Genomic DNA, 17,423 nt, shown 5'->3' with positions numbered 1-17,423 from the left:
TGTAGTTGTGTTGCATAAACCTAAAGAAGTTATAGTTTTGTTGCCTAAACCTAAAGACGTTGTAGTTGTGTTGCATAAACCTAAAGAAGTTGTGGTCTTGTTACATAAACCTAAAGAAGTTGTAGTTTTGTTGCATAAACCTGATTTTTTGTTTTGCCTAAACCTAAAGAAGTGTTAGTTTTGTTGCCTAAACCTAAAGAAGCCTTTTTGTTTGTGTTCAAAACTTAACTTTTACAACATAGCAGGCATAGTAGGCCCCTAATGACACACATCTATGGTGCTTATAGTGATTGATGACGCCTATTTAATGGCCTGATAACATCAAATCGGGGTCAGATTTTACAGCAGTTATATTAAGCTTATATAAATGAAACTATTTTTAACTTTGCTCTGAACCCTCCAAAGTAACCTTGAGCACATCTGGAGCTTTCCTTGGACCTCACTTCATTGTTAAGAAGTGATGGTTCAAGCCAGCAGAAGGTGCATGTTACTGATGAGTGAGGAAAGGAGCCATGAATTTGTAATAAAAATAAAGAGAAAAAAAATCTGAGCGGGAAGTGTGGCTTGATATGATGAGTGTAATTAAGTGTGTGAATGTGTTTTCCATCCAGCTGGGCCCATGACATATAAATTTCCTCATTTTACTCATTGTGATGGTTTTGGGACGCGAGCTGTGAAGTTTTGTGTGGGCGTGTGCATTAGTGTGTGCACGTGTTACTGTGTGTGTTGTTTGGTGATCTGACATGACATAAGATCACCCTAGGAGTTAGATTACATCACCTTCATTATATGGATATTTATAACTATCACAGGGATGTCACCCACTGTGAACAGGAAACAACGACTAAAAGATTTAGTCATGAAGTATACACAGCATCTCTATCAGGACCAGATGATTTGAAAACAGAAAGGGTGAAAGATCGAGAAGGAACGACCAAGGAAAGGTTTTCATATATTTAAGGAATATTAAAAGGAATTAAAGGGACATTCTGCATTAAAACAGAATCTTTATTGCGCTATTCCAGTGATCAGAGCAGCAACACTAGTGACCGTCACTGTGGGCTCATAGAGTTTAAGTTTATTGACTTTTATTTTTTTCTGAGGCTTTCAACTGTGAAGCAGAAGATGTCCCCATATTCCCATTAAATCACCATAATGGCTGCGTGACGTCTGAGGAGTTTAGCTATTCATTGTCTCTGGAGCAGCTCCAGCATTAGTCTCTCAGTGTCATCATTACAGTCTGCTGCTGAGCTTCAGGAAGAAGTTATTTTAATGATCATACTGGTGGTGCTCCATATTTTAGCCAGTTACATACAGACTACATTATTGTTGTCCAATTTTCAAAGCTTTCTTTTTTTCTTCAAATAGGCGTCCGTGACCTAAAGTGTATCAATTTAGGGGTTGAGAACCACTGTTCTAGTGCCACCATGAGGTTGTGGTTTTGAGTGAAATGTCTGTCCAATAGGCTACTATAGTATGTTTTATGACCTGCCAAACTAATTCCCATGACCTTTATGTTTAGCAACTGTTAGCATGCTGACACACTAAACTAAGACAACGAACATAGCAAACATTATCCCTGCTGAACATCACCATGTTAGCATTGCAAGTGCAGTCAGACCAGAGTGTCTAGCATGGCTGTATAGACTCTGAAAGTGCTTCCAGACAACCAGCGAACATCTGTTGCCTGGTGGTGTCGTATTTTGAATTGGTGGCAACAGAACGCAACGCCACCACTGTGGCTCCTATACCTACCTTACAGCTGCTGCTATCCACCCACAGTAGTTAAAAGACCGGTTTGTGCCTAAAATAGAGGAATAGTTGGCAATATGACATGATTAATATAGTGTTTGAAGCTGATGCTGCTCTGTTCTCGTCTGTTAGTAAAGAGGATTCAGGTAACCCAATTACAGATAAAATTAACTCCTGTGTCGTTTCCCACACTGTGGTTGCCATGGTCGCATGGCGAGCTGCTACGGCAAGTTGAAAAACCTATCGCCTGCCTCTGCGGCATAATTACCATCATGTTTGAAATGAAAGGAATTCAAAGGAATTGAAGCGCCAGCGACGGCGGCATCCACTCGCTGTCTAAAAGCTCAGTCTTAGATGGATTTCCATTCTAGCACACTATGAAAATTGCGATGCAGTTGATTTAAATGTTGCTTTAGATACGTTATCTTTTAGACTGAACTATTATTAACTATTATATATAACATAACTATAACAATTATTTTTCTTTATTTTCACAGTTTTGTTAAGTGTGATGTGGCAGGATGAAAACTCTCTATGTTGAAACATTCCCAGACCTTTTTAATGTATAACATGACCAAATTTACATGATTGTTTACTTTTAATAAAAATATATTTAATCATTGTTTGTCTCCTGGGTTTGATGTTCCAGCAATTAAATAGGCATTTTTCAAAGAAATAAATACTCTCAAAAATCATTAATAATAAAATCCACATCTTTGGCAAAATTAATTTATATAATATATCAATTTATTCTTTTTTTTTTTTTTTAAACTGTTCCCTTTTAAAAGTAAAGACATTCATATACAGTTGAGACAATACATGCCACCAGCAGGCATCAACATGGTCAATATACTATAAATACAAACACAACACAACGATTCCTTCCGAGAAACCAAGAATGTTACATGTTAGTATTAAAAACACATACAATTTTCTGTCATTATTACCTCCGCCAAGGCCAAAGGCCTTGGGCCAAAAGGTTATGTTTTCACCGTCGTTGGTTTGTTTGTTGGTGTGTTTGTTTGTTTGTCTGTTAGCAGGATTACTCCAAATGAATTCTTTTTGGAGGGGTGGGGTGTGGCACAATGAACAATCCATTCGATTTTGTTGGTGATCCGGATCATGATCCGGATTCAGGAATTTTTTGTAAGAATTCCGCTCAACCTGAGCATTAAGACCACAGGGTATAACACATGCGCAGTGGGACTGATGACGCGTTGATGACGCATGACCCCGCCTTCTTCCTTCTTTGAGCAGAGAGATATGTGTGTGGATGTGTGTGCGGGAGCTGCTGGCTTTCTGCGGTGAGAAATAAAAAAGCAGTAGATGGCGGGATGACAAACAACATAGTGTAATGTTAAACAGACATAACAAGGCTGTGGAATGAGAGAGGCATCCGCCGATACGTTACACAGAAACACACCATGTTAATAATAAGCCTACCAACCTCACGGTACCGCCAGCTGTGAGCTGTGATCTGTTTTTAAAGTCAGGCACCTTGGCGGAGGTCTGCGCACTTAGAGTGCCATTCTAGTTATATATGTGACAGGTGCCCAATACATGCTAAGAATTGTTATGTTCAAACCCTCCTCAGTTTGTTAGAATAGGTGCCACATTTTTAAAATATTGAAATGAAATTCTTATAAAGAAATATTTCTTTAGTCTGGACACTGTGGCGTTGCCCTTTAAACTTGTGTTGTTTTTAATGCCAACAATAAGAGACCAGACAAAGTGCAATATTAATGTGTCTTGTGGATAAAAGGCGACAAAAGTAATATTTCTATTCCATCTGAGTAACATTATTTTAATTGTTATAACTATAATAACTTAATTGTTGTATATGTGAACAATTTGGCATTGATTGGCTGACTGAATGATGGATGATTTAATACATTTTTTGTTTTTTAACCACCTTATATGTCTGTTTAAAATAGACCACATCTATTTCAGTTTCTATCTTACAGTGTTCCATTGACTGCAGAAAGAACAGTCAGTCCATGCATGAGACACTGCTGCAGATTCTCAAAGATCAATAATAAAAGCCAATAGCCAGGGAGCACACGGTGTATGAGTAGTGCATGACAGTCAATAATGTCATTTGGTAATGCGGATGCTTGCTCACAATCATTTGGCTATGAAGACCTCATGTTGCACAGCAACACAGCAGACAAAAGTAAAGTGGTTCTCGACTCTTGTAATCATCTATTTTGCATTATTGTTGAATAAAGTTGTAACTATTGTAAAAATCTATGTATATTTTTAGTATAAGTATATATTCGTAACTGAGCTGTCTGTGAACCCATATGTTTATTGGCTTCCTGTGGATGATAAGAGAACAAAACTTAGAAACCCTCTTGGGAACTGAAGAAGGTACAGTAAAACAATAATTCAGCTGGCATGCCACACTAAGTGAGGGCACCGTATTGGCGTTGTGTATATTCATAAGAAGAGGTGTTACTGTATGTGGACAAATACTGGCACAGTAATACACCACAGCAAACCACGAGCAGAGTGGCAAATATATATGCTTATAACTTTCAACGCTAACATTTGTAGCCTCTGGGCACAATACAAACAGTGTAAAGTGGTCGCGCATATCCAAAACCGTAGTTGGCCGGTGCTGGACCAGTAGAAGACAGCAATGAAAACTGTAGAAGAAGGTCCACACTCTGTAGCTCCCTTTAAGTGCAATTTATTGGCTCATCTTAGTTAGTGACGTTTCGAGCAGATGCTCGTCTTCAGACTTAATAAAATGTCCCTAAGATGTGCCAATATATTGCACTTAAAGGGAGCTACAGAGTGCCGACCTTCTTCTACATTTTTCATCACAATACAAACAGTACCACAACAGCATCACAAGTTGCATACAACTAGTTTGATACAGTTATACAGACTAAAGTTTTCAGAAGTCACAGTGGAAATAATCACAAAGGCAATGCCGGGATGCAGAATACTGTTGGTATTGAGAAAGCTGCCACACATCCCTCCTCCATCCAGTGATCAGTGCTTGTCCCTCTAAACCTCTGCAGATACTCATGGATCATCTGGATATTTGTCTGATATTTTTTGTCTCTTCTTAACACAGCATGACCAGTTATTTAATTCATGAACATTATCTGCTGATGAATGACATGGAAATCTATCAAAGTTGCCAAAGCAAACCAAAATTCCACAACTGACTTGAAAATAAAAAAAGACTAAAGGAAATACTTTGAAGCGTGTGCAGCCCAATCGCATGTTATTCCCAACCTAAATCCACCTCTTTGTGTTTCGCTCACTGGGCGGCGGAGGGACGACAGCGCAGTCCCACAGTCCGTCTGTCAATCAATCCTACAGCACATCTGATTGGATGATGTGCCAGCGAGCCGTCTCTGTTTGCCCCCGACTGCACATTTCCTTCCAGTGTCCCTGTCCCGCCTCCGAGACATCGCTGCCAATCAACACGCGACCCAGAATACTGCTCTTAGTGTAGAGACGGCCCTGAGGATACATAGAGATAACTGAATCAAACACTAGTTACCAATATATCAGCATATTAACATAACAATTAGGGCTGGCAAAGTTAACGTGATAATAACGCATTAACACAAATTTGTTTTAATGCCACTAATTCATTAACGTAACTTAAAATTTCTAATTAACCTCTCTTGCTATTCGATCTTTCAGAGGTTGTAGTGGGCTCAGTTTTTTAAAGGTAGAGTGAAGAGCTCAGAACTTACTCTAAATTCGACGAGGGCCCCTTGACCTCTGACCTCAAGATATGTGAATGAAAATGGGTTCTATGGTTACCCACGAGTCTCCCCTTTACAGACATGCCCACTTTATGATAATCACATGCAGTTTGTGGCAAGTCATAGTCAAGTCAGCACACTGACACACTGACAGCTGTTGTTGTCTGTTGGGCTTGAGTTTGCCATGTTATGATTTGAGCATATTTTTTATGCTAAATGCAGTACCTGTGAGGGTTTCTGGACAATATTTGTCATTGTTTTATGTTGTTAATTGATTTCCAATAATAAATATATACATACATTTGCATAAAGCAACCATATTTGTCCACTCCCATGTTGATAAGACTATTCAATACTTGACAAATCTGCTTTTAATGTGATTAATTGTGATTAAATATTTGAATCAATTGACAGACCTGATAAAAATGCATGTCGCTGTTTAATATGTAATGTTTATAAAGGCAGTTTGCCAAATAACTTCCTACCTGCATGACGATAAACTCAAGGACCAATGGTAGCTGCGTGATGTCACCAGACGGCAGGTCAAACAGGAAGGGAGCGTTCCAGACCGGGTTTGGACCGCTGGTCCCTTTGGTCTCCTTGGTACCGATTACTTTCCCATCCTGACGCAGGTTGATGACAACGTAGTGGTCTGTGGGGGAAAAAATACATCCATTTTGTTTTATTTATTTCAGATTTGTCATGTTTAGATGAAATGTTTGTTCAAGGGTAAACAAATAAAAAGGAGCAGAAACATAATTGGTTCAAAAATCAGCATTTTTGGTTGTTGTTGGTGTTAATGAATGAAACTCACTGCAGTCTTGTGTTGTTTTTATCTCCACATGAAACTGTCTACACATGATGATCTACATCCTCACAACCCTCTCCACTGTCACTGCTCCAAATCGGCATCATCACTTGTAAAATATGATTTCCCTTGTAAATCCATTCTAGCATGCTAATCGGATTTGCTAAAATTAAAAAGTAATGTGTCATTGTCAGACAAGAATCATGCATCTGCATCTGAATTCTATTCGGTCAGATTTCAGGAACTATTTGATCCCGAAACTCACAAAGAACAAAGAACTGACACGCAGCTTCGAACTGTCAATTTAAGCGTCGAAAAGCTAAACATCAAAGTTGTTTTCCTCTTACAGAATCTCCCGCTTCCTCCTCTCCTCTGCTCACCAGCATCATCAAAGCAGAGCTTTAAATCAGATGCAGTGAGATATGATACAGACAGGAGGGGAAATGACACCGGGCTGATCGGTTCCTAATCTGATTATACTGCAAACCAATCAGGAATACAGTCTGTCTGACTGTGGTTGAGCCAGTAGAGGAGAATACAGACGGAGGCTTACTGTATGAGACCATATGAGCAGTTTACATGTCAGCCAGTGTGCTCATGTACGCTGCAGTATAGTAACAATATTTGCAAAGTGCAGGCGGGAACGGGGGGGTTTAAAGTTGTATGCAAAAGTCAACTGAGAAAGGGTTAAATTTAATTTTAAATTCTAAGAATTGAAAGTCTTTTACCATAAAATACGGAGAGTCAGTTCTTAAAGTGCATATATTTAATAGTTTTATATCGTCACTGGTTCACACGACTACTTGTATGTGAGAATTGTTACTCGCAGTGACGAGCCCACATAGAACTATCACTCGACTCTGCAGTTCCCCTCAGCTCTACAGAGTTTTAGCATCTTTCAGCTCTTTGTTTTGGTTTTTCAGCCTCAACGTTACTGTTTTGGTTCACTCTCTCAGCTCTCATCGACCATCGACCGCTGTTTTCAAAAAAATAACTCCAATAAATCAACTATACATTACCTGCTCAGCATCAAACAGCTGGTAGACACAGTTAGCAACTAGCCGGTGAACAAAGTGGAGCATTTAGCAGCTATAGAGCCAGCTGTTAGCTGCACCAGATTAGAAAATACTCATATGGGGAGCATTACGTAAGGCAATGACAAACAAACTATTCTATTGTTTGGGTATGTGTTTTTTTTTGGTCTTTACCTGCAGCACCTGGGATCCGTGTGAGCTTGGCCAGATTCTCTGCCTTTCGGACCATCACCTTGATGCGCTGGGCCAGCGTCTGGTACTGCAGCAGGATGAACAGCTGGCCCAAAGCCCGCGGCACACACACGGAGCTCTTCCTGCGACCCAACGTTTCCTGAGAACTCACACTCTTGAGGATGGGAAGGAGAGATAAATAAAGAGATTTAGTAAGAAAGGGGAAAATGTAATCTTTCACTCAGCAGATGTTCCCGTCATCCTTTGGCCCGGGAGGCTGGAAATGAAACGAATCCAAGGAAAGAAACCATGATGATGGAGCAGATTCAAGCTGTAAAGCACTTAAAACCCATGTTTATGAATAAGTTTATATAGTTCTGTCAGTGAGTGAGTCGACCAAGGCATTGACACTGTCAGAATCAATGTTTCACAGAGATTCGCTGTGAATCACTGCCTGTCAAAGTAAAGGAACAGGTTAGGAGTTTCAATTTCAATCAGTTTTTCTGCATCAGAAGGATATATCCAGAAGAGAATCAGTTTTATTCATGAGGCCTCTTGGATTGACCTGCCTGAGGAGCTCAGCTGGGCTGAATCAGTATCACAATTTCAATCACTTAAAGCTAATCTACAATACTGTTTATATGTAGCTGTGAAGGTTAAGCACAATGTCACCAATTTGACCACCCATCCTGGAATAATACAGACATCCATGCACTGAGGCACTCTGGATAAAAGTAATAGCTAATGTGTAGGTATGACGGTAATTCCCATCTGATTTCATGTCAGATCTCATTAGCTGGCATTGTGTGGGGTGCTGTGAGTCACCGTCTGCTGTCAGCCGGCTGAGTGTGAGCCCGCCAGCAACTTTGTGAGGCCGAGCAGCAGAGTGTGAAGGCGATTTAATCCAACAAGTGAGTTTCGGTTCACTGCCTCGGTCTGTCACTAGCACTTCGCCTCAGAGGCTAGTCACTCACACTTACACCACCTTTTAAAAGGCGAGACATTATTCTGGAAACACACAAACCTTAAAGCTATAGCAAGATTAGTTTTTCAGGGAAGTAAAGTTTTTCAACTTTTCAGCAAACTTTCTAGCTGATACTGGTCACTAAAAAAATCTTTTCAACATTAGTTTTGATCTTGTTTTGGGAGAAAGTGCACATTCATCTTGCAGCAAAGGAGGGATTACAACACAGGATGATTATGTTTTTTTATTCATATCATTATTTGAAAAACTCTGTGAGCTATAAGAGATTGTGATTCGATTCATAAATTATAAATAACAACTCCAACACTGTCCTTCATTGAGCAGTAAAAACTGTGTTGCATCCCTCTGCACCTGTGTCTCTTTCCTATTTTTCCTATGAAAACTGTAACTGCAGAGATTTCAGTTTAAGGCTGGTTTAGAAAACCTGGCTGTACCACCGCATCATCCTCATCCTCAAAAATGTATTTAAAAAGAAAACACATAAACGATGTTAAAAAATATCATGAGGAACATTCTTAGCCTCTGCCGCTCTTATTTTTGCAATGTGACTGCAGAGGTCTGTTACTATTTGGTAACTCTGTTCACTCTAGAAGTCTTGGGTTACATAACAGACCCCAACAGACTGATTATATGAGTCATCCATTGATCGATAAAGCCTGGAAGCCTCAGAAAAGAGGGGGAAAAGTAATACTGTAAGACTGACAAATTGTTTGATGGGGGGGCGTACAAAGTGCAGGACTTTGACACCAGAGACCAGGGTTTGCATCCAGACTCCTGTCTGTGGTTAGGTTAGGGCAACAAAAGCCCTTTGGTTAAGGCTAGGTTAAATGTTAATAAACACCTTGTGTCTAAATCACTTTTTTTGTATTAAACCAGACCATGATCTTTCGTGTTTAACTAAGTGCTGCAAGTGCCTAAACATAAGCATAAAAAAGTTGAATAATGCTGTAGTCACTATACACAGATACTGTATTGCAGGATTGGATATTTTGGCAGAAAAAGGACCACAATGGAAATAAGCTTTTGGACTTAATTGTGATTTATCTTTTTGACAAAATGTATAAAATTATTTGATGCCTCCTGGGTAGGCTGCGTCTATATTATTTATTTATATATGTCATATTTTGTCAATAAAAAAAATCTATTTCAATTAAAACAATTGGCAGTGAATATTTGACTGATATGAGTATCAATATTGTTGTGACTTGATATACTAGATATGTTAATTAAGAACATTTCCTTATAATGTTAAAAGAAAACATGACCCGCTCGCCAGTAAGTTTCTTTCAAAACTTGCAAATTTGTGGTATATGAATGTAATTTCTAGGAGACAGTGTTGGCTCACCATGAAATAAGAGCCAAAGTAAACTAGAGACTGGGGAAGAAAATGAACATCCAGCAAGATAAAGACCCAGATATGTTTCTTAGGAGGTGCTGGAAAGGAGACGAAGCCATGAGCTAATTTAGGAATCAATGGGATGCTCATGTAACTCTCTGAATGTTGGATACGTTCGAAGGCAACTCTTTGCTAACAGGTTAGTCACAAGAGTTTAATAATCCAATGGTATATCATGGTAGTGTTTGTTTTACACAATTTCTGCACCCTGGAGAGGGACTCCCTGTGATGTGAAATGATTACTAGTAATTTTTAAGTATCAAACTCGGCAGCCTTGTGTAACTTTTACCATTTTTCACTTTGCCAGCCGAACAAACTAAAACAGTGCTGTTTTTTTGTACACCATGAACATCTGCTTTCAGCCCACAAGCTGAAATAAGCCAATTTGATAAAGCTCGAAATTGTGTGGAGGCTGAGCCGAAGTAAATGAGTGGCACAGGATGAAATGTGAGCATCTAGCAGGGCAAAGAGACCTAGAACATTATCTCTACTCTAACAAAAAAAAATAACACGCAAACATTTGGCAGGCAGATTCTAGTGGGATCCGCATGATACGCTATGTTCTTAAAGCTTGATGCAGCAACAGATCATAAAAATAATTATGTACAAAATATGGTGATAATATTTACTGTATATCACGTATTCTCAGTTCTGTCATCAGGTTATGCATCCCTAATATTATTTTAATCATGACCAACAATAGAAAGCTGAGGTGAGTGGCCATTTGCAGAGTATGATGTATGACTGATAAAAATAAAGAGCCTGCATGCTCAGAAAACTAAGAACTTAATGCTGATTATCCTAACAATCACTAGCAGCCCTGTCGTGATCCGGCTTTTTTGTGCTAAAATGCACAGTCATGAAATTGCTGCCACGTCATGCCCCCTATTCCCATGAATTGTCAAAAAAAGTGATGTAATGCAGATGAATAATCATCAATACTCTGACCTGATCCCATTACACTGATTAGAAAAACCGGGCGTTTTACTATAAATCCAGGAACTGCCTACATTAAAAGATGGGAGTCCCTACTGCACAGCTCTTTCACAACAACCGCCTGCTCCACATCCACACAATTACTCACACTCGGCAGCTGCTGTTATTATGTGTGTGTGTAGGGGAGGCTGAACCATACATGGGACATGAAACGAGGGATGGAGGTACAGTAAGCACATCTGACAAAAATCAGAGAGACTGATTGAGTGATGTCCACTGAAACAACAGGACCACCTCCCTTCAAAAGGCGGTTATTAATGCCCTCTGGCAGCGTTTCAACAGAGCCGCAGAGGGCACTGTGTGGGCGCGCTGCCAATTCGCTGCACTCTGCTTGTTTGCTCTGTGGTCGCTAACAACAATGTCACCATGACTAACAACAGTGGAAAAATGTCTAATGGGAGAGCTGATTAGACGCTACATTCCTTCATGGATAAAACATGATATGTGCTATCTATAGGCCTGTGTGCGTAGTTTCTCTACCCGTTAAATCAACTGAAAATGCAGACTTTGTTGAAAAGATTTTTGAAAGTAATGATGTCGTAGCCTATATAAACTAAGATCAGAGAGGCAAGTGCATACAGTTAGATTACAAAGGACTTCCAATCCCAACCACCAACCCACAGACACACACAAGATCATAGTCCATCCTGCTTTAATCTGCACTTCAAATTGTGACAGCACCGCCTCAAAAACTCAAAGACCTAATCCAACCCGTACCAGATCTTTCATCCACACGTTCTAGACCACTTTGTCTCTGTTTGGGTCGGACTTCAATTACCATGGGTCTAAGGTCTCTGCAAAATCTAGATGATCTGACAGGACCCAAAACAATGACAAATATTTTACATTTAGCATAAAAAAAATATGTACTCAAATCATAACATGGCAAACTCAAACCCAACCGGCAACAACAGCTGTCAGTGTGTCAGTGTGCTGACTTGACTATGACTTTCCCCAAACTGCATGTGATTATCATAAAGTGGGCATGTCTGTAAAGGGGAGACTCGTGGGTACCCATAGAACCCATTTTCAGGAGAAGGGACCCCTTTGAAAATGGCCATGTACATTTTTCATTAACAAAATTTAGTGTAAATTTGAAGCGTTATTTAGCCTCCTTCCAGACAATCATTTAAAACTGAGCCGGCTACAACCTAAAAATCGCAAGTTGCGTTAAAGAAATTAGAGGCATTAAAACTAATTTGCGTTGACGCATTATCGCGTTAACTTTGACAGTCCTAATTTAAAGCAATATTTTGGGGAAAATGCTTCTTCACTTTCTCACTGAGAGTTAGATAATAAGATATACCACTCTCATGTCTGTCCATTCAATATGAAGCTACAGCCACCAGCCAATTAGCTTATCATTAAGACTGGAAAGTTCCAGCATGTAACCCCTCGGGAAACCCCAAATAGTTCATTTTGGTACCGATTAAACCAACAAGATATAATGACATGATTAATGAGCTTTAGAGATGCTGGTAGGTGGACGTTGTACCAGTGGTCAGAGCCAGGCTAGCAGTTTCCTACTGTTTCCAGTCTTTGTGCTGAGCTACTAACCAGCTGCTGGCTGTAGCTTCATATTTACCGTACAGACGCGTAAGTGGTATTGATCTACACTCATAACTCTCCGCAAGAAGGCGAGAAAGTGTATTTCCCAAAGTGTTGAACTATTCCTTTAAAGAGTTTTGCATTTTGGCCGGGAGACAGATAAGTTTTTCCCTGAGTTAGCCGGCTCTTTGTGCTCTTCGTGTGCATTGCAGTACTGAATTGAAGTTCTGAGGCTACCAGTGAAGAGCCAACTTTGTATTTTATCAATTAGGTGTTTCAAATGGTGCTGAATAAAGTGACAAGCGCTCCGTGTTGGCTTAAAACAAATTGTAAGCAGCTCGTCAACAAATGCTCATCATCATGTTTACTAGACTCTGCAGACACTTTGACTTGGTTCTTAGGGCCTGCTTGGGCTCAGGTCAAGTTGCTGACAGCCAGGTCCTACTAGGGTTTGGGTCAGAAGACCTCTAATCTGCAATGTGCTGTATATAGACTCATGTTTTCCACTGCACCGTTGTGTGTTTTCATACTCTCTTCAAAACTTAATTGTAATGCATACATTAAACACATGAAAAAATGCAATCACCGTATACCTTTTTCAGCTTGATTTTAGTTGGGCTGAGCTCCCTGGTGTAGGTGGTGGTGGTGTCAGGCTCCCATTCCACCTGCTCACAGGGCAGCTCCACCACCCCCAGCGCAGCCTCTCTCAGGCCTGAGAAGTCCTTGCTGCAGACAGCGAGTCTCAAGGTGCAGGTGCGCAGATCTTCCACAGAGCCCACCTGCAGCACAAAGCTCTGGTTGTTGAGGTCTGGGCTGAGGCTGCGGCGCCGAGAGGCTATCTGCTGAGGGGAGGGGCAGAGAGGAGGAAGGCTGGCCCGGACGAACACAGCACCTGTGCGTCTTCGACTGGCTCTCGAGAGTCCCAGGATGTTGACCATCAGGGTGCCACAAGCAGAGGAGAAGAGCAAGGAGAAGTGCAGGAGAGGAGCTGCTTTGGAGGAGCTGGAGAGAGAACTAGAGCCGTACTGTGATAGACAGGGCTCCCCCTGCTGGGAGGGAGATCTGGCAGGAACAGTAGTCAGTCGACTGCTCTCGTTGAACAGAAAACTTTCACCGCTCACGGTGCTGCGCCGACCCGTGGCCCGACGGGACCTGGACACCAGGCTCAGCTTAGTGAGGGAGGGCAGAGAGGCTCTACCGTGACCTGGAGATTTACTAGGTGGGATGGGAACAGCCGGGGTGCTGAGGCGCCGCATCGGAAAAGAAGACCCGGCAGATTGCACCAGCTCAGCAGACCTGGTAGGGCTGTGGTCAAAGGGCAGAGCAGTGAGGTCATCCTCAGAGGGAGAAGAGCTGCTTTTAGAGGAAGGGAATTCCAGCACGTCCCCGTCCAGCTCCTCGTACTGCTGCTTGACAGGCTGAGTACACGGAGATGGAGTCAATGTCACAGTCACCCTCTCAGCAGGTTGGGGAGACAAGAAAACAGCCTCCTTGTCCTCTGATGAAACGCTCTTCCTTCTGCGAAAGCAGAGGACACAACCGAGAACCAGACAGAAGCAGAACACAGCCAGACCAACAGCCAGCAGGATCTGCAGGTGAACTAGACAGACAGAAAGAAGACAAAGCGGTTTAATATTCTGTTTGCGGGATTAATGAGGAGCATGAGCGAGTGAGATAGAGCTGATCTGTGAGTCATCAGGAAGAATAAATCAACTGGGAGAAAGAAAACAAGGAAGCCACAAACTAACATATCCAATCAGTTTTGTGCATTTCACTGACCAGTCCGTTAAGTAAAAAATCAAAAGAGTCTGTCCACAAAGCCAAATTCATTACGAAAGATCTTCTTCTACATCTGACTCTAAACATTATCTTGCTGCGTCAACACTCGGTATCCTTGATGAGATTAAAGAGGAAATATCTCAGGGTTGTAATCATAATTGTATAAATGGTATTGTCACAGTCGCTGCTTTGATCCAAAGCAGGAACAGAGCACATGCAATGCGTTGGTGTCAGTTTCCCTGGTAATCAAATTGTGAGTGTGTGTGTGTGTGTGTGTGTGTGTTTGTATTTATCATTAGAGCATCCTACACATTCATGGTCAGAATTATGATTTTAACCATTTAAAAAAAAACATTACATTGACATTACTGTACATATTTATTCTGTATATTTGTGTGCAGCACTACTAGAATATTCCAATCACAGATTGCATTATGGTTGCACCATTACATCAAATGTAATGCATTATTTTATTCAGATTTTGCTGAAATTAATTTTAGCAAATACCTTTAAAAAAAAAACATGAATTCTTGAATTGAATTTCAAAATAAAAGTTCTATGGTCTTGTGTATAAAATCATGACTGAGCAGCCCGAGTTACTGAGATTGAAGCTGTTAGAGCTGAGCCCTGATGTCCATTTCACGTCAGATAAGGGTGTGAGGTTGGATGACTCATGCAGCAGAGCACACTGGTGGATAGTGGAGCTTCACCCAATGACAACCGCAAGGTAAACAACCAGCACTGAGGATGAAAAGCTGTTTTGTTATTATGGAAGACCATATATATATATATATATATATATATAGAAAAACAATCTTATTAGGGAGAAATGTTATGATTTTTTTCTCATAAATCAGGCTAAAGGAGGCTGTATTGAGTTTAACATCTTTGATAGGAACATTTTTGTTTAATCAGGAGCTTGAGAGAGAAAAACACAAATCTCATCTGATTATCTGAGGGGTGTGTCCCAATAATTACCACACATCAAGTCTCTCATCTCAAGCAACTTATCAGAGACTCTAAAGCACATTCACTGCATGATACCTTGTACAAATGTGATCTCTAGCAAAGCAAGTGAGTGCCAGATCTGTCAGATCCATGTCAGCCCTGTGTGTGCAGGAGCAGGCAGCTCCTCAGACAGCCTCCATTAACAAATGAAAAGTACAGAAAGGCTGAATGCAGCAGTGATGTTGCACATTAAAGGCTGATGGGATGCCTCTAAAATATGACTCAGACTGGCCAGCAAGGGGACATGAATAAAAACCAAATGAGGTAATGGTCCAAAACCTGTGCCAGCTGTGCCAAATCAGCATTTGTATATGTTGCTATACTGTGGTGTCCTGGTAGACTCAGTCATGCATATACTGTACAGTCATAACAACAACATGCAATTACTTTACATTAAGTGTTTGAAGCTTATTCTAACCTTCTGAGCTAGAATAAGCTATGTTATTTGCCTACAAGCTCTTGGTCCTTATTCATACAAAGTTATCTAAAACAAACAAATGAGTTGCAGCCTCTCTCCACAGCTCATGCCTCATACAAATAATAATAAACCCCTTCTCCTTAAGCTGTCTCCTCTTCTTCCTTATTAGTTTAACAGGAAAAATTGGCAGCATAATGATTTTTTTAATAAAAATATGCATCCTGATATTTGCATTTTTTTTCTCCCTGTCAAAAATATACAAGGAAAAACAAAACAAAAGCAGTAAAAGTAATAAAGAAGAAGGCTTCCTACCTCCCAGAGTGTACTGCGACATGTTCCCATGCAGTTAGATGAGTGTGTGTGTGTGTGTTTGTGTGGAGTCAGTGTGAGAGCAGTCGGTCCATCAGCAGTGCGCAGCGACCTGAAGCTTTTCCAGCCAACAGCTTCACCGGCTCACTGAGCTTTTATTCCTATCGCTCTGATTGTGCGTTGGAGGCAGAAATGCTCCACTGGCTGCTTCTTAAAGACAGTCCAGCCTACCAGCGCTGCCGTCACTTCATTACACTAACTACTGTAGGCCTAGACTATAGGAGACTAGATTGTCTTGCAGGACAAATTATAGAAATCACTAAACAGAAATAACACACACACTAGCAGCTGTCACAAGGTAGGCTAACTGTGACCAAAAACTTAAAAAAAATAAAAATGAAAAAAATATTGTTTATACTTATTTTATTTATCATCATCATTATAGTGTTTATTTTACTCTTTTTTTTTTTTTTTTAAATCAACATTTTATTGCTGATCATTATTTGCTCTTTTATTCTATTTTATTTTATTAATATTCCATTATTTTTAATACCATCTGCTTATTTTGTGTAGTTTCATAATTTTTATTTATTTATTTTTATTGTTATTTTGATTCCTTGTATTTTATTTATCTTTTATTACGGTTAAAGTGGCAGTATATTTTTGGCATCATTGGGCAAAAATTCCATAATAACCTTTCAGCATATTGAAATTTAAGTTTCATGGCTCTGTTTTCAGGCTTTAGAAAATGTAGTCCGTGACGGGAGACTTTGACCAATCACAGGTCATTTCAGAGAGAGAGAGCGCGTTCCTATTGGCTGTGCTCCGGTCATGTGACGGGTACTTGGCGTTCCTTCACCAGATTTCACAATGGCGGTGGCGCCACAAACTTTCTAATTTTACAGCTAAACCGTACACTATAAGATGATTCTGAAAACATTTGAGGCAAGAAATTATCGTAACATAATATTGATTCATATTTGATCAGCGCGGCCTAGTTTGACCGTTTGGTCGGAGTTCGCGAGTGCTTGACAGCCGGCTCTCATAGACGGCAGCTGGACAGCAGACATCAGATCAGCTCTTACTGCTCGTTTTCCTCCGGTAAGTGAAATCTTGCAGATGCCGTTAGGAGCACCGGAGGACACGAGGAACATGATTTTTTTCAGGATACCTGTTTCATGTACTACTGTCACGATATAGCGACATTTAATAAAAATAACTTTTTTTTTAAATCAAATTTACTCTAAATATTAAATGATATAAAAGAGAGTCCAACTAATGGATTAATCAACGGATTGTTTCAGCATAACTCATTTTTATTGGATCAAATGTCCTTTAAAAGGTCAAACTGTTTGGACTACACTCTTCCACAATACACATGAAACAGTAATTATGTCGTGAAATCATGCATTCATTTAGAGTCGGGGTCATATACAGTACATATCACTGTCTTGGTTACCACCCACACATCCACCACAAGGTCGCACA

The 17,423-nt window shown here is 40.3% G+C and overlaps 1 protein-coding gene across 1 annotated transcript; it reads right to left on the bottom strand.

The window, feature by feature from the left end:
• Positions 1-3,653: 3,653 nt before the first annotated feature.
• LOC119499927 (synaptotagmin-4) lies at positions 3,654-16,222 on the bottom strand. Its single transcript, XM_037789175.1, has 5 exons — positions 15,939-16,222; positions 13,015-14,021; positions 7,500-7,671; positions 5,969-6,135; positions 3,654-5,232 (listed from the first exon to the last, which is right to left on the bottom strand). Exons 1-5 carry the CDS (start codon positions 15,958-15,960, stop codon positions 5,083-5,085), a joined length of 1,518 nt encoding a protein of 505 aa, XP_037645103.1. The 5' UTR covers positions 15,961-16,222; the 3' UTR covers positions 3,654-5,082.
• Between the last annotated feature and the right edge of the window lie 1,201 nt (positions 16,223-17,423).

The sequence above is a fragment of the Sebastes umbrosus genome, chromosome 2, assembly GCF_015220745.1.
Source record: "Sebastes umbrosus isolate fSebUmb1 chromosome 2, fSebUmb1.pri, whole genome shotgun sequence".
Lineage (NCBI taxonomy): Eukaryota > Metazoa > Chordata > Actinopteri > Perciformes > Sebastidae > Sebastes > Sebastes umbrosus.
Note: the sequence above shows the minus strand (reverse complement) of the source record. Positions and strands in the feature narration are given on the sequence as shown.